This window comes from Salmo salar, chromosome 15 (assembly GCF_965601325.2).
Source record: "Salmo salar chromosome 15, fSalSal1, whole genome shotgun sequence".
Lineage (NCBI taxonomy): Eukaryota > Metazoa > Chordata > Actinopteri > Salmoniformes > Salmonidae > Salmo > Salmo salar.
The window spans coordinates 76,247,524-76,270,729 of record NC_138305.1 but is presented as its reverse complement, the minus strand read 5'-3'; the positions used below and the strand labels follow the sequence as shown (position 1 = coordinate 76,270,729).

The window sequence follows — 23,206 nt, the reverse complement described above, 5'->3', positions numbered from 1 at the left end:
CCCTGTATTTTGGATGTGGAAGAAGTTTGATTATGATTTTAGTAAACACGTTATTGTTTACACTCATCCATGTGTCCTGCGCCTGACTCCGACACTTCTTCTAACTAAAGCATTACAATCGGACAGAATTGAAGGCATCTCCTGGAGACCTGGACAATCATCTAATACTGCAGTGGATCTGAAGTGCCCTGGCTGGTCATACTAAGACTTCACCAACAGAAAATAGATTCCAAGAAGCATTTGAAGGCAGCATGTGATTGCCGCTGATGACTATATTACACACATTGTGATGTTAGTTTTTTATGTTGTACCATATACCATTTATTAGTGGCACCATTGTGTTCTGTAATTGTAAATTGGAGCTTTGTAAGTTATTTGCCCAATTATTGTGAGATGGCTGTCTTTCTACATTGATAGTAATAAAACTTTGAAGACAAACACACACACACACACACCTTGCATGTGACCTAGCAGCGCTCCACCCCCATTTTACTAGTTAAACAGGAAAAAGTAGAATAACAGAGCAGCACAGTAGCATGCAGCTATTCAGCGATACTCTCAGCATTCATTGTTTACTGATTTGATTGATTTACATTATCAATGGACTTTGTTCATTGGAATCGTTGGAAATAATCAACATTCAAACAACCATCGAACACAAAGAGACAGCATAATCAAAACTGTGATTTCGATGTTCTACTGACCTTGCTGCTGTAATTTTTCAAAAGTGAAAGTAAGCCTTGTGAAAGTAAACCTTAATTCCAAAAGCCATTACAGAAGAGAGACAGTGATGGTGTAAAATGGCAAATAAATCTTCTCTACCAGAGGAGGATCTCTGCTGTCCTGTGTGTTGTAATATTTTCAGGAATCCAGTTTTCCTGTCGTGTAGCCACAGCATCTGCAAAGCCTGTCTTCAGGAATTCTGGAAACAGAAGGGATCTCGGGAATGTCCAATGTGCCGGGAAAGATTGTCAATGGAAAACCCCCCATGTAACCTGGTTTTAAAGAACCTGTGTGCGGCCTTCTTACAGGAGCAAAGTCAGAGAGATTCAGCAGGGTCAGAGATGCTCTGCAGTCGGCACAGTGAGAAACTCAAACTATTCTGTCTGGATGATAAGCAGCCCATCTGTGTGGTGTGTCGGGATTCAAAAATACATAAAAAGCATGACTGTATCCCCACGGATGAAGCTGCACTGGATTGTAAGGAGGAAGTTAAGACTGCACTGAAACCCTTAAAGGAGATGCTGGAGGACTATAAGGAAATTAAACTGATCTGTGATCAAACAGCAGAGCACATTAAGAGCCAGGCAGAGCACACAGAGAGGCAAATTAAGAAGGAGTTTAAGAAGCTTCACCAGTTTCTACAAGATGAAGAGGAGGCCAGGATTGCTGCACTGAGGAAGGAAGAGAAGCAGAAGAGTCAGATGATGAAGACGAAGATTGAAGAGATGACCAGAGAGATCTCTTCACTTTTAGACACAATCAGAGACATAGAGAAGGAGCTCGGAGGTGAAGACATCTCATTCCTGCAGAACTACAATGCCACAGTGAAAAGAGCCCAGTACACACTGCCAAATCCACAGAGGGTTTCAGGATCACTGATCCATGTGGCAAAGCACCTGGGCAACCTGCAGTTCAGAGTCTGGGAGAAGATGCAGGGGATAGTTAAATACACTAATTTGATTCTGGACCCCAACACTGCCCATCCACGTCTCATCCTGTCTGAGGATCTGACTAGTATGATATACCGTAATGAGCCACAGCAGCTTCCTGACAACCTAGAGAGATTTGATGAATGCTTTGTGGTCCTGGGCTCTGAGGGCGTTAGCTCAGGGACACATAGCTGGGACATTGATGTTGGAGGAAATAAAGCCTGGGTCCTGGGTGTGGCCCCAGACTCTGTCCAGAGGGAGGGCGAGTTCGGCTTCAGACATAGAACCTTGGGTGTGTGGTGTATTAATGAGAAATATTATACACATTCCTTATCAGAGGCACTTACTCCATCCACTCCATTCAAAGTGAGTAAGCCCCAGAAAATCATAATGCAGCTGGACTGGGAAAAAGGACAGCTCTCATTTGTTGACCCAGTCAATAACACGCAACTTCATAAATTCATGCATACTTTCAAAGATAGTCTTTCCATACATCTCTAGCAAACACCCTCTTAGGATTTCTTTGTCAGGGGATTTCTGCCTCTGTCCAAATCAGGGACAAACATGCTGTAAACTAGTCAGTAACACTCACTGATTTCCTTCAGTGCAAGATTCTCACAGAGGGAGAGCACAGACTGTGATGGCGTGAAGAGGACCTTCCTCCACCAACAATACTCCTGCTGTAACCCACCTGTCAAACAACATGCTGTTTTGAACTATGTCAATTTGTATAACAGCATGTAAATACATGTTATGTTGCATTGCTTATTACTGTTATCAGTGAGGGTTTCCATTTCCTGTGTGTTATAGGGCAGGATTTTTAAACTGTTCTGTTCTGAGGCCCCCGTTCCAAGGCCCCCAAAATGTGTGCTCAATATTCATTCTTGACGCTGACAATATGAAATTGAACAATGTTTTAAGCCTAATTCCTGTAAAACACTGTTTAACAGTTTGTTCGTGTGAGATGTTTTGCCTTTTCTATTGTTTTTTTGTTGTTATTTTCATTTTCAGGGACCCCTGGGATGCATCAAACAGACACATGACATTGTGACTGTGACACATTCTGAAGTCTTCTGTAATGTATTCTTAGTACAGTAATACCTACAGTATACTGGCATTAAGATTTCCTTCATTGTTTTTCTTTGAATATTTCAGAATAATTCTTGATTCTGTCCATTCAATTAGTTTATTCCTGATGTTGTGTTCCAATAACCAGTCCCACAGTAATGAGTAATGTCCAATTGTTTTCTTGGGCAATGTCGGCCCTTGGTGGTTAGAGTAGACTACTGCAACTGAGATTGAGCATAATTTTTTTTTTGATAAGCTTTGTTGATGACCATTTGTGATGGTCCGCGGTTTATTTGAAAGAGTGCTCCGTAAGCCACATTTTAGTGAGGTGAAAAGCCTGTCATTTTACAATGGGTCCGCGTGGTTCTGTGTGGCCTACTTATGCTTAATTATTTGAGACCAGTGTATTGCAGTTAATTTTGTCTTTGACTTAATAAGTCAAACATATTTGAATAGTTAACAGGGAAACAACAACGAGTCCCAGACAGTTCGCAATAGAACATACCAGAAGGGGGCATCGTTTACGACCTAAATTATTGGGATCATCTGGTTATCACCAGTGTTTGGAATGCAGTGAGCTCGTTGGCAAAACAGACCATAATCATTACGCAGGTGCACCTTGTGCTGGGGACAATAAAAGGTCACTCTAAAAGGTGCAGTTTTGAAACAGAGCACAATGCCACAGATGTCTCAAATTTTGAGGGAGTGTGCAATTGGCATGCTGACTGCAGGAATGTCCACCAGAGCTGTTGTTAATTTCTCAACCATAAACCACCTCCAACATCATTTGAGAGAATTTAGCAGTACTTCCTACCGGCGTCACAACCGCAGACCACGTGTAACCACGCCAGCCCAGGACCTCCACATCCGGCTTCTTCACCTGCAGGATCGTCTGAGACCAGCCACACAGACAGCTGATGAAACTGAGGAGGATTTCTGTCTGTAATAAAGCCCTTTTGTGGGGAAAAACTCATTCAGATTGGCTGGGCCTGCCTTCCAAGTGCGTGGACCTATGCCCTCCCATTCACTAGGCCCTAATCTATGGATTTCACGACTGCGCCCTGCACACTGTTTACTGCAATTGTCTGGATTATCTTGAGACCAGAACAAAACTACTTATTTGATTAAATTAGAGATTGAAATAAATTGTGTTTCTTTACGAAGAGGGCCTGGCTGACATGGACTGTTTGCTCACCTTATTCTCCTTGTGGTTATCCATGATTGTTGGTGATTTACCAGGGAGCAAGAAGTGAAAACGAAACAAGGACTGAAGCAATAGACTCCATATTTGGCTCAACTACAGATTGAAATAAATGGTGTGTCTTTGAAAAGAAAACCCATTAAGGGGAAAGGATCCACAGACACAGAGGCTGAGTATCTTTCTGCACATATCTTTATTTACAATGCTGGCTGCCATGGTTAACGCAAACGCAATACATTGTATGCTAACTGAATTGACTCCGAAAAGTAACATAAGTAGGCCTACAGTATCACAGCGAGGTCAAACAGGTGTGTGTGTGTTAGTCCGATTATCCAGTGCATGTGGTGTACAATGGTTTTAGCCATGCTCTCACTCACCCTCCCCTTCTGGAGGGCCTGAGGCTCTTGGACCACAACTGAGAATAACCTGGCCTGACACCTGGACATGCCTGGCCCAATCCTACCTGGCACCCCTCTACCTGCTACCTGCCTGTTGCTGCCTCCTATAGTTATTTCTCCCTCTCAAGTCACTGACTTCCCAGAAACCTGGATTCCATTACTTTTCGTCCAAAGTCTTTATGAAATCTGGTCTGACCGTAGGGTTTTGAAGTGTTAGTACTTTGTTTATATTCATTATGGATATTGTCTGAATATGCTGGCCATTAATACTGGTATTGCTCTTTCCTTATTGAAATGGTGAATAAAGGAAGACTACGCTTTTATTTTCAATTAGGACACAATGAAGACGTTGTTAGATTGAATGTATGCCTTTATACGGTCTGTATCTCTGTATTACAGCAAGTCAAATAAAGATTTGTGCTAACTGGAAGTGTGACTTCTTTCCCCATAGATTTCCTAAGGCGGAGGTATTTAGTCAGTCATTCCATACCAAGGCTAGATGAGGCTGAATGGCAACTAATTCATCTCATTGATTATTTAATCAATGGAAAGCTGGATGTCTTGGCTGAATACCGTTATTTTTTTTTGCTAATGATTTAAAAGATGTTATTATGAGCACAAGGATACTCAGTTGTACTCAACAATGCTTTACACACCACAGCTACTTAAATAACTCTGGTGAGGTACAGTAGACTACACAGCCCATGATGTGAATATCAAAGAGTTTCATTGTGTATGAAGAATGAGATACAGGCATGTAAGTGACAAAGACACAGAGAGCGTGGGTGAGAGGCACAGAGAGCATCTTCCACTCAACTTCAAACAGCAGGTAGGTACTGTGTTTTCTCATGAAGACTATAACATTTGAATAGGCTGTTCAATGAGAAAAACATGTTAATTTGATTTTTCCGTTTTACCACCTGATGGATTGTATTTGTCACATCGCAGCTTGTGTACTGTGTAGGCTACTTTGTGAATTTGCTGTTTGGATATTTCACCCACCGTAAGAGTTTATTGTAAACAATAACCAAGCCCCCCAAAAAAAACGCTAGTACACAATTTATGCAGACAAAAGATTCACTAATATTATACTAGTATGGATCGACAATGTCACGGTGCAAATTTGCATAGATCTGTGCAAAAAAAAATACCCTCAATATAATTATAACAATATTATTTAATTTAAAACTTTTCTTCAACAATGTGTTTTATAAGGAGGCGCTTATTTAACTACAGTGCTAAATTTACTGAAATGTATACCTCCTTATAAGTCACCTCCTTATAATGTACAGTGTTGAAGAACATTATAATGTACAGTGTTGAAGAACATTATAATGTACAGTGTTGAAGAACATTATAATGTACAGTGTTGAAGAACATTATAATGTACAGTGTTGAAGAAACGTTGTTCATTCATCTGTGCTATTTTGCACCATGAAAATGTTGCCTTGTATGTGATGCAAATTCAAATTCAAAATCTGAGTCACCTCAGTTTGCATCACATAAGGAAAGACATGACTTTTGATCAGGTCAGACTGATGGCGTATCTCGTCAACTTACAGTATACAGTAGATGACTGAACATCATACAGCATGTGCTGTAGATTCATAAACTGTCTGTTCTTATTGTCTCTTTACAGACAAAAGACAGGGGGTTGAATGAAACATCCACTGCTAACTATGCAGTGGAGTCTATCCCTCTTCCCTTTACTGGGTAAGTGACTTATTAATAACTATCCAGACATGTACTGTATGCGTACATACCTATTATTGGCATAACTGCAACCAATGTTGCTTCCCTTATTCCTTTTTCATATTTCCCTACCTTCTCCCCTCCACCACTACCTCTGTAGAAATAATTGGTAATGTCACCACTGTTTCACTGTGGTGCCCCAGCAAGTTGTTCTGTTACAGATGTAACATTACATACGTATGATTGTAATACATGAAAATGATTACTCATTCACAGGAGTTGTGCTATTACCGCAGACGGGCTGTGCCCTTACGGGTAACTCCACAGTCTTTGGAATTGTTAGAATGTTTTTTTCAAATGTACATCATTATTTTGAGGATTATTCTAATCCTAGTAGATTGATCTAACATTTTTTATATTACCTTAAATATAGGTTGTCATCGGAAGTTCTGATATTTGAAAATGGACCTTAACATGTATAATCAATTATTGTAAAATGATTAGTAAATCAAATTCAAATCAAATTTATTTTTATATAGCCCTTCGTACATCAGCTGATATTCTCAAAGTGCTGTACAGAAACCCAGCCTAAAACCCCAAACAGCAAGCAAAGCATGTGAAAGAAGCACGGTGGCTAGGAAAAACTCCCTAGGAAAAACTCCCTAGAAAGGCCAAAAACCTAGGAAGAAACCTAGAGAGGAACCAGGCTATGAGGGGTGGCCAGTCCTCTTCTGGCTGTGCAGGGTGGATATTATAACAGAACATGGTCAAGATGTTAAAATGTTAAAATGTTCATAAATGACCAGCATGGTCAAATAATAATAATCATAGTAGTTGTCGAGGGTGCAACAAGCACGTCCGGTGAACAGGTCAGGGTTCCATAGCCGCAGGCAGAACAGTTGAAACTGGAGCAGCAGCACGGCCAGGTGGACTGGGGACAGCAAGGAGTCATCATACCAGGTAGTCCTGAGGCATGGTCCTAGGGCTCAGGTCCTCCGAGAGAAAGACAGAAAGAGAGAAAGAGAGAATTAGAGAGAGCATATTTAAATACACACAGGACAAGACAAGAGAAATACTCCAGATGTAACAGACTGACCCTAGCCCCCCGACACATAAACTACTGCAGCATAAATACTGGAGGCTGAGACAGGAGGGATCAGAAGACACTGTGGCCCCATCCGATGATACCCCCGGACAGGGCCAAACAGGCAGGATATAACCCCACCCACTTTGCCAAAGCACAGCCCCCACACCACTAGAGGGATGTCTCCAACCACCAACTTACCGTCCTAAGACAAGGCCGAGTATAGCCCACAACGATCTCCGCCATGGCACAACCCAAGGGGGGGCGCCAACCCAGACAGGAAGACCACGTCAGTGACTCAACCCACTCAAGTGACGCACCCCTCCCATGGACGGCATGGAAGAACACCAGTAGGCCAGTGACTCAGCCCCTGTAAAAGGGTTAGAGGCAGAGAATCCCAGTGGAAAGAGGGGAACCGGCAAGGCAGAGACAGCAAGGGCGGTTCGTTGCTCCAGCCTTTCCGTTCACCTTCACACTCCTGGGCCAGACTATACTTAATCATAGGACCTACTGAAGAGATAAGTCTTCAGTAAAGACTTAAATGTTGAGACTGAGTCTGCGTCTCTCACATTGGAAGGCAGACCATTCCATAAAAATGGAGCTCTATAGGAGAAAGCCCTACCTCCAGCCGTTTGCTTAGAAATTCTAGGGACAATTAGGAGGCCTGCGTCTTGTGACCGTAGCGTACGTGTAGGTATGTACGGCAGGACCAAATCGGAAAGATAGCTAGGAGCAAGCCCATGTAATGCTTTGTAGGTTAGCAGTAAAACCTTGAAATCAGCCCTTGCCTTAACAGGAAGCCAGTGTAGGGAGGCTAGCACTGGAGTAATATGATAACATTTTTTGGTTCTAGTCAGGATTCTAGCAGCTGTATTTAGCACTAACTGAAGTTTATTTAGTGCTTTATCCGGGTAGCCGGAAAGTAGAGCATTGCAGTAGTCCAGCCTAGAAGTAACAAAAGCATGGATTCATTTTTCTGCGTCATTTTTGGACAGAAAATTTCTGATTTTTGCAATGTTACGTAGATGGAAAAAAGCTGTCCTTGAAACAGTCTTGATATGTTCTTCAAAAGAGAGATCAGGGTCCAGAGTAACGCCGAGGTCCTTCACAGTTTTATTTGAGACGACTGTACAACCATCCAGATTAATTGTCAGATTCAACAGAAGATCTCTTTGTTTCTTGGGACCTAGAACAAGCATCTCTGTTTTGTCCGAGTTTAAAAGTAGAAAGTTTGCAGCCATCCACTTCTTTATGTCTGAAACACAGGCTTCTAGCGAGGGCAATTTTGGGGCTTAACCATGTTTCATTGAAATGTACAGCTGTGTGTCGTCCGCATAGCAGTGAAATTTAACATTATGTTTTCGAATGACATCCCCAAGAGGTAAAATATATAGTGAAAACATATATAGTAAAGCCTTTTGGATTCAGTGATGTCGCTCCCTGTGCAAGTAGGGATTCCAGTCATTAGATGATCCATTTGAAAAAAAAGAGTTGCTTATACTTATAAAATACTTCTCATATGTACTCGCTATTTCATGTCATGTCAGAATAGAATTGCGTTCAAAGGGTAAACGTTTTATTTTTGCTAAGCATTTGCTCATATAAAGTAATATAAAGTAATATAAAGTGAAGCAAATTAAGGATTGTATAGAGATGAAATTTCCTGCGTTTGAAGTTTACATTTTTAATAATTGTTCCCTTGTCCAAAAAGAATAACTGCAAAACCTTTCCCTTGGCTTCAAACACATCCACCCCTTTCCCCTCCCCCACCTACCTCCCCCATTATCTTCTCTCCCCTCCACCACCTACCTCCCCCATTATCTTCTCTCCCCTCCACCACCTACCTCCCCCATTATCTTCTCTCCCCTCCACCATCTACCTCCCCCATTATCTTCTCTCCTCTCAACCACCTACCTCCCCCATTATCTTCTCTCCCCTCCACCACCTACCTCCCCCATTATCTTCTCTCCCCTCAACCCCCTACCTCCCCCATTATCTTCTTTCCCCTCCCCTCCCCTCCACCACCTACCTCCCCCATTATCTTATCTCCCCTCCACTCAACCACCTACCTCCCCCATTATCTTCTCTCCCCTCCACTCAACCACCTACCTCCCCCATTATCTTCTCTCCCCTCCCCTCAACCACCTACCTCCCCCATTATCTTCACTCCCCTCCACTCAACCACCTACCTCCCCCATTATCTTCTCTCCCCTCCCCTCCCCCACCTACCTCCCCCATTATCTTCTCTCCCCTCCACCACCTACCTCCCCCATTATCTTCTCTCCCCTCCACCACCTACCTCTCCCATGATCTTCTCTCCCCTCCACCACCTACCTCCCCCATTATCTTCTCTCCTCTCAACCACCTACCTCCCCCATTATCTTCTCTCCCCTCCACCACCTACCTCCCCCATTATCTTCTCTCCCTCAACCCCCTACCTCCCCCATTATCTTCTTTCCCCTCCCCTCCCCTCCACCACCTACCTGCCCCATTATCGTATCTCCCCTCCCCTCCACTCAACCACCTACCTCCCCCATTATCTTCTCTCCCCTCCACTCAACCACCTACCTCCCCCATTATCTTCTCTCCCCTCCCCTCAACCACCTACCTCCCCCATTATCTTCTCTCTCCTCCACTCAACCACCTACCTCCCCAATTATTTCTCCCCTTCTCTCCCCTCCATTCAACCACCTACCTCCCCCTTCTCTCCCCTCCACCACCTACCTCCCCCATTATCTTCTCTCCCCTCCCCTCCACCACCTACCTCCCCCATTATCTTCTCTCCCCTCCACTCAACCACCTACCTCCCCCATTATCTTCTCTCTCCTCCACTCAACCACCTACCTCCCCCATTATTTTCTTTCCCCTCCACTCAACCACCTACCTCCCCCATTATCTTCTCTCCCCTCCCCTCAACCACCTACCTCCCCCATTATCTTCTCTCCCCTCCACTCAACCACCTACCTCCCCCATTATCTTCTCTCCCCTCCCCTCAACCACCTACCTTCCCGATTATCTTCTCTCTCCTCCACTCTTTCTCCTTCTCCAGAGGTGGACGTACATGACACTCCTTCAAGTAACATGCATGAACAAGCTATTAGGTAATCTACTTGCAAAGGAGTTGCTTATACTTATAAAATACTTATCAAGTACTCTTCACTATTTCATGTCATGTCAGAATATGACACTATTCACAAGGGCAGAAATGTGAGTTTTGCTTCCACACCAACAGCATTTTTAAAATTTCTGTCTTACAGGACACTGTTCATCCACATCATACCGTCCTGATAATGAGTATCACTTTGTTAACGACCCTCAGACCTGGACTGACGCACAGAACTACTGCAGAAAGAAGTACACTGACCTGGCAACCATAGACAACATGGATAATATGAATAGACTGATTAACACTGTAGACAGTAGATATAATGAATTAGCCTGGATAGGGCTAGAGAAGGGAGAAAGTAAGACATGGCATTGGTCACTAGCAGATAGTGAGTTTATTGAGAAGGAGACTCACTGAAAACCAGGAGAACCAAATGATCTGGGAAGAAATGCGTGTCTGCATCTGGGTCGCTCCCTGTGTCGTTATACTCAGAGCTACTGTAGGGAGAAACACATAGACCTTGCCAGTGTGAGGAACCAGAAATAAGAGCCTGAAGATACAGAATCTAGAGCCAGAAGACAGTGTGTGAATTGGCCTGTTCAGACTCCTGTAAATGGTGGGGTAACTCTTCATGCAGATACTGGAATGAGGGACAGCCCAATAACAACAAAGGGTTGGGTGGCAGCCAGGGCCAAGAGGGCCTCCACTTCACATGTGTGGCTGGGCCTGCGCCACACCTGCACAGTGGACCTCTGGTTCTGGGTCAGTAGAGAGGGCACCTGCTACCACAACTGGGCTCCGGGGACACGGGTTCCGCAGGGAGGACTGTGGGAGAACCGGTGCGGACCAGTCTGGAAGAGATCACCAGTGGTGGTGATTAACTCATTAACTTCATTTAACAATAGCAACAACAACAACAACAACAAGGTCCTTGTAAAGGGGGAAACTCACCTCATCCACTACCGTAGCGCTCTCCTTCCAACCCCTCTCTATCATTTATCATCTTATGTGAGTGTTTGGAAATAAGTAACTTTGTTGTGTTGTTTAAAAACTAACCACTCCTGCAATTTTCTTATTCATTTTCAGAGTACGACAATCTGGACTTGTTTTAACACAGTATCTGGAATCTCAGGCTCCAAATCCATGTCTTTTTTATTCATAGACCTTTGTAGCACTATGTTCCAGTTGTATAATTACACCTTTTGTTTTATACTGTAAATTATGTTTTAAGCTAGAATCCTATTTTTGGACTTGTAAATGAATGATATACAGCCATTCATTCTTGAATAATATAACTTGTAAATGCCTTGGGTCAACTATCATACCCCATCAGAATTGAATATTTAAATAAGCTTGTTTCACGCCAATGTTTGTAAACAACATAAACGTAAACAAACACTGTATAGCCTTAAAACATGTTTAAAACTATACATTTGATATAATGTATGGTCAGTCCTTGCATCCATAGCTCTGTCAATTATTTTTTATTTCTCCAGCCCCATTCCTTAGCTTGTAAGAGAAACAGGGGCAGGGAGTAGGCTTTGTTATTGTTTCAATTAAATATTCCAGCTTTAAGGTTAAAAATATAAATTGTAATACCTTCTCGTAGAATTAGGCTACTACTTTTTCTTTCACATATCACAGTATTGTGTGGGACTTTATAATAATTGTGATTTATTGTATAGGTCATGTTTAAGGAAAATATGTTATATGCTTGTCAAGTTGCTAAGTAAACAAAAAAAACCTACTCTCTTTTTTATATTACAACTGTATCTACATGACTGTTTAAATGTTCAATTAAGTCCTTTATTATGTTTGTTATCAGACATTAATAAACTAAGCTTTTTAGTATCCACTTTGTTTTCCGTACAAACACTGACAATATCAATAGGGCTGGGGGGGAAACGACGACAACAGAGATTTGATTTTTATTTAGAATTTTACAATTAGGGATAATAACTTCAAAAGTAGCTGCTATCATAAATGTATTCACATTTGAATAGTCGTCAATCATAATATGATAAACCTGTACCAGGATTATTGAGCGCACAGATGATATAAGGCAATGCGCAATGAGCAGGTAGTCAGAACCATGGAGAAATAACTAAGCCTAGCTACACCTTGTTCTTTAGAATAGTCGGACGGTAACAAAATCACATCAATCATGTAAGATCAGGTAGACATCCACATCCATTCGATATTGATTTCTGTAGTCAAGTGCTAGGAACGGAATGCTATTTGCCTATTAAGCTACAGTTCACCTAATCATCTCATATAGAATAGTTTACTTTTGCTTTCAGATGCCTAAACACAAACAATGGACTATTTCTGTGATGGTAGGCTATGGATTTATGGATTTATTTTAAATGGTATTTATTTAACCTTTATTTAACTAGGCAAGCCAGTTATGAACAAATTCTTACTTACAATGACGGTCTGCGGGGACGGGGGCAAAACACACATCAAGACAAGAGAGACAACACTACATAAATAATTTTATTAGGCTGTTTTATTAGACTGTTTAAAAATTACAGACAAAATGCATCATTGGCTGTTCTAGGGTTTCATGAAATAATATTATATATCATATTATATACACATTTTGCCATGTTTAATGGTGTTAAAGAATGCTTTTCTTTGTTTTTTGATACATCATTGTTTAAATTCGTATCATTCTTTTTTAATCTGCAAGAACAGGGAATTAGGTGCATGGGCCATGGGGCGGTCGCACCGATGGCCCCGGTGCTAGCTTCGCTTTTGAGTATACCCCAAATTACATACACATTTTAATGTCCAGCACACAGGAAACTATTCTACCTGACATATGGCCACTGAGGCATCATGTTGTTAAACCAAAAACCTGGGCTAGAGGGGCTCAGTAAATGTGGTGTGGAAAGTGTCCAGGTAGGTCAGTGTGTCAGGCGAGACGCAGTAGTAGAGTACTAGCAGTAGTACTTTATCATGGTGACACCAGTGTAGTGAACAAAGACAGTGCTGTGCACCTCGATCCCTGGTCTCCCAGCGTGTAGGAAAACTGTTTAACCACTACTCCAATAGGGTTAACCCACTTGACTTCGGGGAGATCCCAACAAGCCTACCTTCTCTAGAGGTGTTACATTATCCCCTCCATATAGTAGAGTGTCCCCACGCTTCACTATTCGGTAACAACCCTTACCTACGTATGCTTGTTACAGCCTCCTCCAAGTGGATTAACATAAACATAAACCTTTCCCACATGAGTAGCCTACATTCATTTTTGTAGGACTAACCCAGGCATTAAAAGGGAATATATGCCAATACCCTACTTGTAAAAGACCAGAAACTCTTTAGAAATCACAAGGCAAAACGGACAGTAAGCTTTTTTAATGCATGTTGTTCTTTAGTAAAATGAGAGCACTATGCATTGAAAAAACATATTACAGTATATGTACCTTTTCTTTTGGACTACATGACTTTACCCCGATCACCCCATTCCATAGGCCAAGTCTTGCATGTGAAAGATGTCTTCTGACCTCACACTTCCTGGTTAAATAAACGTAAAAGAACAAATACAGTTGCGATTTTAGCATGTACATCTTGGTGGGGGAAACTCAAAACAATTTTTTTAGATCCATGCCAGCAAAGCCACTACACAACGCTAAACAATACATTAATTGCACTATAACAGTGAAAAAAACGGTGCCCACAAACTGTTAGGACCTACATAACGCTGTCCCAACAGCAGAGTCCCAACAGCAGTCCCAACACCTTACCACTGCTACACCTGGCTATCAGCGGAGCCTTGTCTGGCAGCGGAACAGTTCATTCAACCTCATTTACTGCCTTTTAAAAATACATAGCTGATATGGCTGACTTGCTTAACTATTTGTTCAACACTTTTGAAATGTACAGCGACAGGAAGGTGGCATGGTGGTCCTTAGTGGGCACATTTTGTCATCAAACTTTTTCGTCAATGTCTGTCATTTTCTGGATTAATGGTGCTTTCAAGAGAACTGGGAACTCTGAAAAAAACAAGGTTGAATCATGAAGTCAGTGATCTTCAGGTCGGAGCTCTAGAAAGAGGCCCGAGTTCCCAACTTGCAATTCAGAGTTGGATGACCATTCAAAACGTATTTTCCCATTCGGAGGTAGTTTTTTTCAGAGTTCCCAGTTGACTTGAACCTGTTCAAGTTTCGAGTTATTTTGAATGCAGTAGAAGTCATGCTGGATTGACAGCATGGCCAATGTTGAATGTTTATCCTTTTAAGCTTGGAAAAGAGACCCTTAAACTCAGACTTGGACCTCACACCCATTCCACTGAATAGCAGGCTAGTGATTGCTTTGCAATGCTTGCAGTTAGCCACTGATTCCTTCCAAACCACTTATTGTTGAATTTGCAATTTCCAACTTGTTGTGTAATGTTTATGTCCAATGGCAGATGAGCACCGATATGCTTTATAATTTTATAATTTCTCTTCATTATTTCTCTTCTTATGACAAGGATTGAAAATTATTTGGCACTAGATTTTCAACTTGATTCATGTTGACTGCTAGCTAAGATTTTGAAAGTATGATGTTGATATGATCAGTCCAATCAAAGCTACGGTAGATATAATGTGATTTGACGTAATTTTATCTGTGGCCAATGAACTTGAGCCTTCTTGGATGGGCACTTCTAATGTAACTATATGGCAGCACCTAAGGGGCAGCACCGAGCGCTCCCCGTAGATTTTGCAGTGACGTAGTGTCCCCACGAGTGACAGAACACTGAGCCAATCACGGCGCAACTAGAGAACATTACCAACCTCTACACTCCGTATTTTCCGCTGGTTGCCCCACCACCACGGAAAGCACTGAGCTAGGCTGAAACACCTGCATTTTGGAGCTGCCTTACTCAAGAAAACAAAAAAGATAACATGTTTGTATGCGGCTTTACTAACTCAATGATACATCTTTTTTACATTGTTTGCGAACTGATATGTGTCCCCTGTATTGTTATCTAATTGTCTGCTTTTTATTTTAGTTTTAGTTTATTCAGCTAAAATGTTCTCAACTCTATTTATTGAACTGCATTGTTGGTTAAGGGCTTGTAAGTAAGCATTTCATGGTAAGGTTGTTGTATTCGATGCATGTGACAAATACAATTTTATTTTATTGCCCGGGTCAAGGAGTCGATGCTATCAGCGGGCCCCGGACACGAGCCGGGACATGCCGTAAACTACGTCACCTCCTGTTGGGCCCACAGCAAACCACCAGCACCTATGGTCCCGGTGAAAGTCGACGGTCATGACACCCACGCTCTGTTGGATTCCGGGAGTGTGGTAACGCTCGTACAAGCGCGCCTGCTGGCCCATCCAACCGACCGTGTTGAGGAGATGTCTGTCTCCTGTGTCCACGGCGACACCAAGCAGTATTTGACTGGGCAGGCCACCATCCTGACGCCACAAGGGTTCTGCCAGATGGTGGTGGGTGCCGTACCTGAGTTGCCGATGAGATTGTCCTCTGTTCGCGGCACTGTGGAGGCACGAGCTGGGAAAAAGAGTAAGACCGACGAGAGCGGCTAATGGTTGCTAACCCTGTGTCTACGGACCTGGAGTCGGGGTCCAAGGGGGCGCCGGAACCAACCTCACCTGGTGAACAACCAGAGGAGGAGCCCATGCTCCCTCGAAATCGCTGAGCCCCATAAGAGAACTGTTCGGGACGCCCAGTGGGAGGATCCGAACTTGAAAGCTGCCACGGCCCAAGTGATAGCGATGGATGGGCAGCTTCTTCCGGGGGTGAGTGACTGGCGATACCTCCATTTCCAAATAAAAAAATAACCTGTTGTATCAGGTGTCGCACGAACATGGGAACTTCAAGAGTTGCTGTTGCTGCCCCGCCGGTACATCGGAACCGTTCTTCAGCTGGCCCATACCCATTTGTTGGGGGTGCACCTGGGAATGGAGAAGACCCGGGAACAGATCACCGCCCGGTTCCACTTGCCCGGGATGAGGCGGGCCGTGGAAGACTATTGCCGCAGCTGCCTGGAGTGTCAAATCACCGCCCCACTTCTGGAACCCGCTGGTTCCCCTACCGATCATCGTAGTGCCGTTTGAATGGATCACCATGGACATAGTGGGCCTGTCATGCCAAATAATGTCCCCTGGCCAAATAGTGTCCCCCTCTGCGTCACAATAGGATTCTATAAACTATTAGCAGCCATTGCTATATCAACGGTGTGATGACCTAATGATTCGAATTTTGGAGATCATTACATCCTAAATCACATTCTTTTCATCATCGCTATGCAAACAAAGCTGATTTCCGTGACAATTTCACTGTTTAAACAAGTTTTGTTTAGCTAATAATATGAAAACATTAATTCAAACTACTATTGGGTACATTTTTAACATTACAACATGAAATCCATGTCTACACAATGCTACGTTTCGAAAAGGGCAAACAAAACGTGTAATCTCGCATAGCTCATTAGTACACCCGTTTTTATTGGTTGAATATATATGTATCTATTGTAAGTCCTAGGATACAACAATGAATAATGTGCAACAAATAAATACCATCAAAGGATACCTTACAACTTACAATAATGAACACCCTGTGAAACAGCTGCGAAAACCAACCTGGCAATATTTAAGATTTTAATACATAAACTTTAATAGTTTTGGTACAGTTGTGTCATTAATTTATTTTCACAGATTTTTGTGCACTCACATGGCAATCATAGACTAAAATACTGAATTCTGGTGTGTGGAATATAGAGGAAGTGGTTTCTGTGTGGGTGGGAGGTTCTGCCTGTCACTTGTACTCAACAACCAGTCCCAGAAGGGGGACTTGAAGAGGGAGACTGCAAAGTCCAGGCACTGCTGCTCTCTTTATTCTAAGTGTTTGCAGTGCTACTGTTTTTAGTTAATCTGTGTATCTCACATTATGTGCCCAGTATGATAGAGCAAGAAAAATGTCTAAGCAGATAATGACAACATGACATCAACAGTAGCTGTAGATGATGTAATGAAAAGTTGGAGGGTGGTTGGTAATGGAGGACATCAGGTGGATCCACGTCTGGGTGTTGGGCAGAACCTTTAGCTCCTGGAGAACAGAAGCAAATTTAAAGCAAACAGGGTAGGAGACAGAGACGTAAACAAGCAAACACACAGGTTACATTCTACTGTGAGAAAATGTGATGGATTAGTACAGTGTTATAAATGGGAGATATGTACTTTTCAACACCTTTGGAAGGTATAGCCTACCTCAAGCTGGTCCCCCTCTGCCTCAGAGCATAGAGAATCAGACTGATCCGAACTAAATGCTTCTGGTGGATGGGATACCTCCTGGGGGACTCGGACAGTCGATGGTCCTAAAATCATTTGGAGAGGTACATTTTTATAAGCTTAGCATGACTACCATTTCTTTCTTTCTTAAATGTCAACCAAAGCAAAGCATGACATACTTTATCTATTGGGCTTCACTGAAGTGTAGGGCGTCAGGGCTTCCAGTGGTCAACCGTCCAACTGCTCCAACTGTAGAATATTGTTGGCTTCCACCGAGGTAACCCTAGGAAGACAAACAGAAAAATATCAGTGTTAGGGAAACTAAAACTAGCTTCAGGTTATTTTGTGTGCCAATGCAAATAGATTTTATCTGAGATTTTTTATATTCACTTTAACAGATGGTGACTCCAGCTAGGAGCGAAGAAGCACCGAGATTTCTCAGGTCTCCCCTTCCTTTCATCCTTCTTCCAAACCAAATAATTCTCCCGGATGTCGCAGCACTTTGTCCCCTTCTTGATTCTGCTCTGGTAGCTCTCCTTCTGTTTCTCCTGTTTTATTTATTTATTTATTTTTTATTTCACCTTTATTAAACCAGGTAGGCTAGTTGAGAACAAGTTGTAATTTACAATTGCGACCTGGCCAAGATAAAGCAAAGCAGTTCGACACATACAACAACACAGAGTTACACATGGAATAAACAAACATACAGTCAATAATACAGTAGAAAAAGTCTATATACAGTGAGTGTGTGCAAACGAGGTAAGATAAGGGAGGTAAGGCAATAAATAGGCCGTGGTGGCGAAGTAATTACAATATAGCAATTAAATACTGGAATGGTAGATGTGCAGAAGATGAATGTGCACGTAGAGATACTGGGGTGCAAAGGAGCAAGATAAATAAATAAATAAATAAATAAATACAGTATGGGGAAGAGGTAGTTGGATGGGCTGTTTACAGATGGGCTATGTACAGGTGCAGTGATCTGCGAGCTGCTCTGACAGCTGGTGCTTTAAGCTAGTGAGGGAGATGTGTGTCTCCAGCTTCAGTGATTTTTGCAGTTCGTTCCAGTCATTGGCAGCAGAGAACTCTAAAGAAAGGCAGCGAAAGGAGGAACTGGCTTTGGGGGTGACCAGTGAGATGTACCTGCTGGAGCGGGTGCTACGGGTGGGTGCTGCTGTGGTGACCACTTAGCAAAGACTTGTAGATGACCTGGAGCCAGTGGGTTTGGCGACGAGTATGAAGCGAGGGCCAGCCAACGAGAGCGTACAGGTCACAGTGGTGGGTAGTATATGGGGTTTTGGTGACAAAACGGATGGCACTGTGATAGACTGCATCCAATTTGTTGAGTAGAGTGTTGGAGGCTATTTTGTAAATGACATCGCCGAAGTCGAGGATCGGTAGGATGGTCAGTTTTACGAGGGTATGTTTGGCAGCATGAGTAAAGGATGCTTTGTTGCGAAATAGGAAGCCGATTCTAGATTTAATTTTGGATTGGAGATGCTTAATGTGAGTCTGGAAGGAGAGTTTACAGTCTAACCAGACACCTAGGTATTTGTAGTTGCCACATATTCTAAGTCAGAACCGTCCAGAGTAGTGATGCTGGACGGGCGGGCAGGTGTGGGCAGCGATCGGTTGAAGAGCATGCATTTAGTTTAACTTGCATTTAAGAGCAGTTGGAGGCCACGGAAGGAGAGTTGTATGGCATTGAAGCTCGTCTGGAGGTTAGTTAACACAGTGTCCAAAGAAGGGCCAGAAGTATACAGAATGGTGTCGTCTGTATAGAGGTGGATCAGAGAATCACCAGCAGCAAGAGCGACATCATTGATGTATACAGAGAAGAGAGTCGGCCCGAGAATTGAACCCTGTGTCACCCCCATAGAGACTGCCAGAGGTCCGGACAACAGGCCCTGCGATTTGACACACTGAACTCTATCAGAGAAGTAGTTGGTGAACCAGGCGAGGCAATCATTTGAGAAACCAAGGCTGTTGAGTCTGCTGATAAGAATGTGGTGATTGACAGAGTCGAAAGCCTTGGCCAGGTCGATGAATACGGCTGCACAGTATTGTCTCTTATCGATGGCGGTTATGATATCGTTTAAGACCTTTAGTGTGGCTGAGGTGCACCCATGACCAGCTCTGAAACTAGATTGCATAGCAGAGAAGGTACGGTGGGATTTGAAATGGTTGGTAATCTGTTTGTTAACTTGCCTTTCGAAGACCTTAGAAATGCAGGGTAGGATAGATATAAGTCTGTAGCAGTTTGGGTCTAGAGTATCTCCCCTTTGAAGAGGGGGATGACAGCGGCTGTCACGTCCTGACCAGCAGAGGGAGCAATTGTATTAGTTTTGGTCAGGACGTGGCAGAGATTTTGTGTTACTTGTGAGTTGATTGTTGGACTCCCAATTGAAGGCAGGTGTGTTGAGTTGCCTTTGATTGGGAGTCCTATATAGTAGTGTATGTTTTTCCTTGTGGTTGTGGGTAATTGTTTCTGTTCAGTGTGTTATGCTGTCAGTACTGTTTAGCTGTCGGTTGTTTATTGTTTTGTAAGTGTATAGTGTTCCGTTTGCATTAAAGATGACGAACACGAACTCCGCTGCATTTTGGTCCACTTCTCTCCATGACGACAGCCCTTACAGAATTACCCACCACAACAGGACCAAGCAGCGGAGGAATTCTGGCGAGGACTGGGGAACACAGCGGGTAAGGGAACCCGAGAGGCAGCCCCAATATTTGTTTTTGGGGGGGCACAAGGGCTGTTTGACGGGGCAAGGATGGAGCCCCAGGCCAGCTCCCCATACCCTGTTTAGGCTGAAATAGACTGGACAGGTCCCGTGCTTTGGGGTTGGGGCTGTGGTGAGGCCTGGGATGTGCCAGGGCGAAGTGAGCATCGAGCCTGAAGGGGTGATGCCAACCCTGCGCTCAAGACCGCCAGTGCGCCTCTACGGTCCGGTGTTTCCCGCTATACGCACTAGCATGGAGGTGCGTGTCTCCAGGCTGGCACGTCCAGTACCAGCCCCACGCATCAGGCGTCTAGTGCGTCAGCCCAGCCTCGCCAGTCAAGGGTCGCCAGAGCTGCCCACCAGTCAAGAGTCGCCAGAGCTGCCCGCCAGTCAGGAGTTGCCAGAGCCGCCCGCCAGTCAGGAGTCGCCAGAGCCGCCCGCCAGTCAGGAGTCGCCAGAGCCGCCCGCCAGTCAGGAGTCACCAGAGCCGCCCGCCAGTCAGGAGTCGCCAGAGCCGCCCGCCAGTCAGGAGTCGCCAGAGCCGCCCGACTGCCCGGATCAGCCAGAGCGGCCCGACTGCCCGGATCAGCCAGAGTGGCCCGACTGCCCGGATCAGCCAGAGTGGCCCGACTGCCCGGATCAGCCAGAGTGGCCCGACTGCCCGGAGCTGCCAGAGTGGCCCGACTGCCCGGAGCTGCCAGAGTGGCCCGTCTGCCCGGAGCTGCCAGAGTGGACGGCTGCCCGGAGCTGCCAGAGTGGCCCGACTGCCCGGAGCTGCCAGAGTGGCCCGACTGCCCGGGTCTGCCAGAGTGGCCCGTCTGCCAGAGTGGCCCGCCTGTCCTCCGGCCCAGCCCGAGTGGCCCGCTTGTCCTCCGGCCCAGCCCGAGTGGCCCGCCTGTCCTCCGGCCCAGCCAGAGTGGTCTGTCTGCCAGGGTCAGCCCGAGTGGCCCGTCTGTCCGGCGCAGCTATCGGCGCCACCGAAGTGGGCGACGCCGAAGATGGAGCGAGGTTCACGTCCCGCACCTGAGCCACCTCCAGGATAGGTGGGTTGGGGAGGGAGGGTGTAGCACAGTGCCGTCGTTGACGGCAGCCACCCTCCCTTCCCTCCCTTATTGTTTATTGGTTTTGTTGGGGTATTGGGGATTTTTTGTGTTTTATTTTTTAAGGTGCATTCCGGGGTCTGCACCTTTAGGGGGGTACTGTCACTTCCTGACCAGCAGAGGGAGCAATTGTATTCGTTTTGGTCAGGACGTGGCAGAGATTTTGTGTTACTTGTGAGTTGATTGTTGGACTCCCAATTGAAGGCAGGTGTGTTGAGTTGCCTTTGATTGGGAGTCCTATATAGTAGTGTGTGTTTTTCCTTGTGGTTGTGGGTAATTGTTTCTGTTTAGTGTGTTTCACCTGACAGGACTGTTTGGCTGTCAGTTTTCTTGTTTTGTAAATTGTATAGTGTTCGTTCTTTATTACATGATGATGAACACTAACTCTGCTGCATTTTGGTCCACTTCCTCAGACAGCCCTTACAGCGGCTGCTTTCCAATCTTTGGGAATCTCAGACGATACGAAAGAGAGGTTGAACAGGCTAGTAATAGGGGTTGCAACAATTTCGGCAGATTATTTTAGAAAGAGAGGGTCCAGATTGAGAAGACGGCATTCTCGACACCGGACGGCTTATACCAATACCGGGTCCTCCCGCCAAGGTTGGGAAGAGCACCTGATGCGCCTCCAGGCGGTGCTGGACGTGCTCAGGCAAGCCTGGTTGACAGGGAATCCCAGGGGGAGACTCCTCGAGGCCTGGTGACAGACTGAGTCTACATCACTCGCCGGTGGCTCCCTCTGCTGGACGTGACAGGTCTCGACGGGTCCTCCGGCCAGGACTAATTGAGGCTGATTTTGGCTAGTGAGTAATCAAGGGGCTGATTGCTCACTGGCCGTATGGGGCCCATAAAGCTGCCAAGAGGGCAGCACACGGGAGGGTTGGAGTTAATGAGAGGTTGCTACCAGATAGACGTCCTCACGGTCTTCTAGAACTGAGGGGCTTGGTGTTCTACCGCAGAGGAGACAGCATTCCCTGAAGCCCAGAAGAGGTCTCCTGGAGGAAACCTGTTTCTTTTCCTTTGTTTTAAATAAACACCCTTGAAACAGAGGTATCACGCTTGTCTGAGCTGTGTAAACGTCTAGATCAAACCCCCTGGTCTGCCACACTACATATATATATATATTTTTATTTTCTGCTAAACAGGTGGGGCTCTGCCCTTAATGACGGGTCGCCAATGGATACATATATTTATGTCGGTAGCCCTACAACTGATCTTACAGTGGTAAATCAATTTGCCTTGGGCTGGAACGCACCCAAACACATTTCTGCGCAAAGGCTTCGCAAGTTGATGTTGGTAAAGAATTCTACACTTGTCTATCCAAAAAAGACCCTCTGTTGACGGAAAACTAGCCAGCAGTTAGCCAGCAAGCTAGCTAGGTAAGCAAATATTTGTTTTGCTTTTGCTATACATAACATAGCCAAAACACCAAAATAAAAGCGTAAGTAAGATAGCTATGTGTAAGGTTTGTTGTGCTCTCATTCGTGCTGTCCTTCCACTTCAACCGGGCGCGTTAGCTTAGCATGCCTTTTCTAGCAGCTAGCTAGCTACTGTACAGTAACTAACTTGCTAGCTAACGACGTTTGTCCAGCTTGCGAAGCTATTGAATTGTCAATTTAATTCAAATACTTAACAGTTTGGTACGTTGCAAATATTTTCAATAAATTACCTAGCCAAATAGTAGCTAACGTTTGCATTTTGACTAACGGTAGGTAACGTTAGCTAGTTAACTTTAGTAGTAGCTGTATAGCTAGCTACCCATATGAAACCTTGCAAATAGAACCAACTTTACACGTTTTAGTTAGCGCGGTAGATGTCTAGCTCTGGCCTAGTTATCTAGACAGTTGCCAACTAAACGCGGCGATTTACGATGAGGTTGGCGGCGATCGTAAATCGTGGAATTGATTTTAATCGGCAAGTTAGACAGTAAACTAACAATTG

The 23,206-nt window shown here is 44.4% G+C and overlaps 2 protein-coding genes across 3 annotated transcripts in view; both read left to right on the top strand.

The window, feature by feature from the left end:
- Positions 1 to 537: 537 nt before the first annotated feature.
- On the top strand, positions 538 to 3,883 carry LOC106572188 (zinc-binding protein A33-like). The gene has a single exon (XM_014146130.3). It carries the CDS (start codon positions 801 to 803, stop codon positions 2,151 to 2,153), a length of 1,353 nt encoding a protein of 450 aa, XP_014001605.3. The 5' UTR covers positions 538 to 800; the 3' UTR covers positions 2,154 to 3,883.
- Positions 3,884 to 22,509: 18,626 nt separating this feature from the next.
- The window catches only part of mtor (mechanistic target of rapamycin kinase), a 134,150-nt gene continuing 133,453 nt past the window's right edge, over positions 22,510 to 23,206 (top strand). For both annotated transcript variants that reach the window (XM_014146133.3, XM_014146132.3), the window contains exon 1: positions 22,510 to 22,644. The gene's annotated coding sequence lies outside the window, so the exon portion shown is untranslated. The remainder of the gene's footprint in view (positions 22,645 to 23,206) is intronic.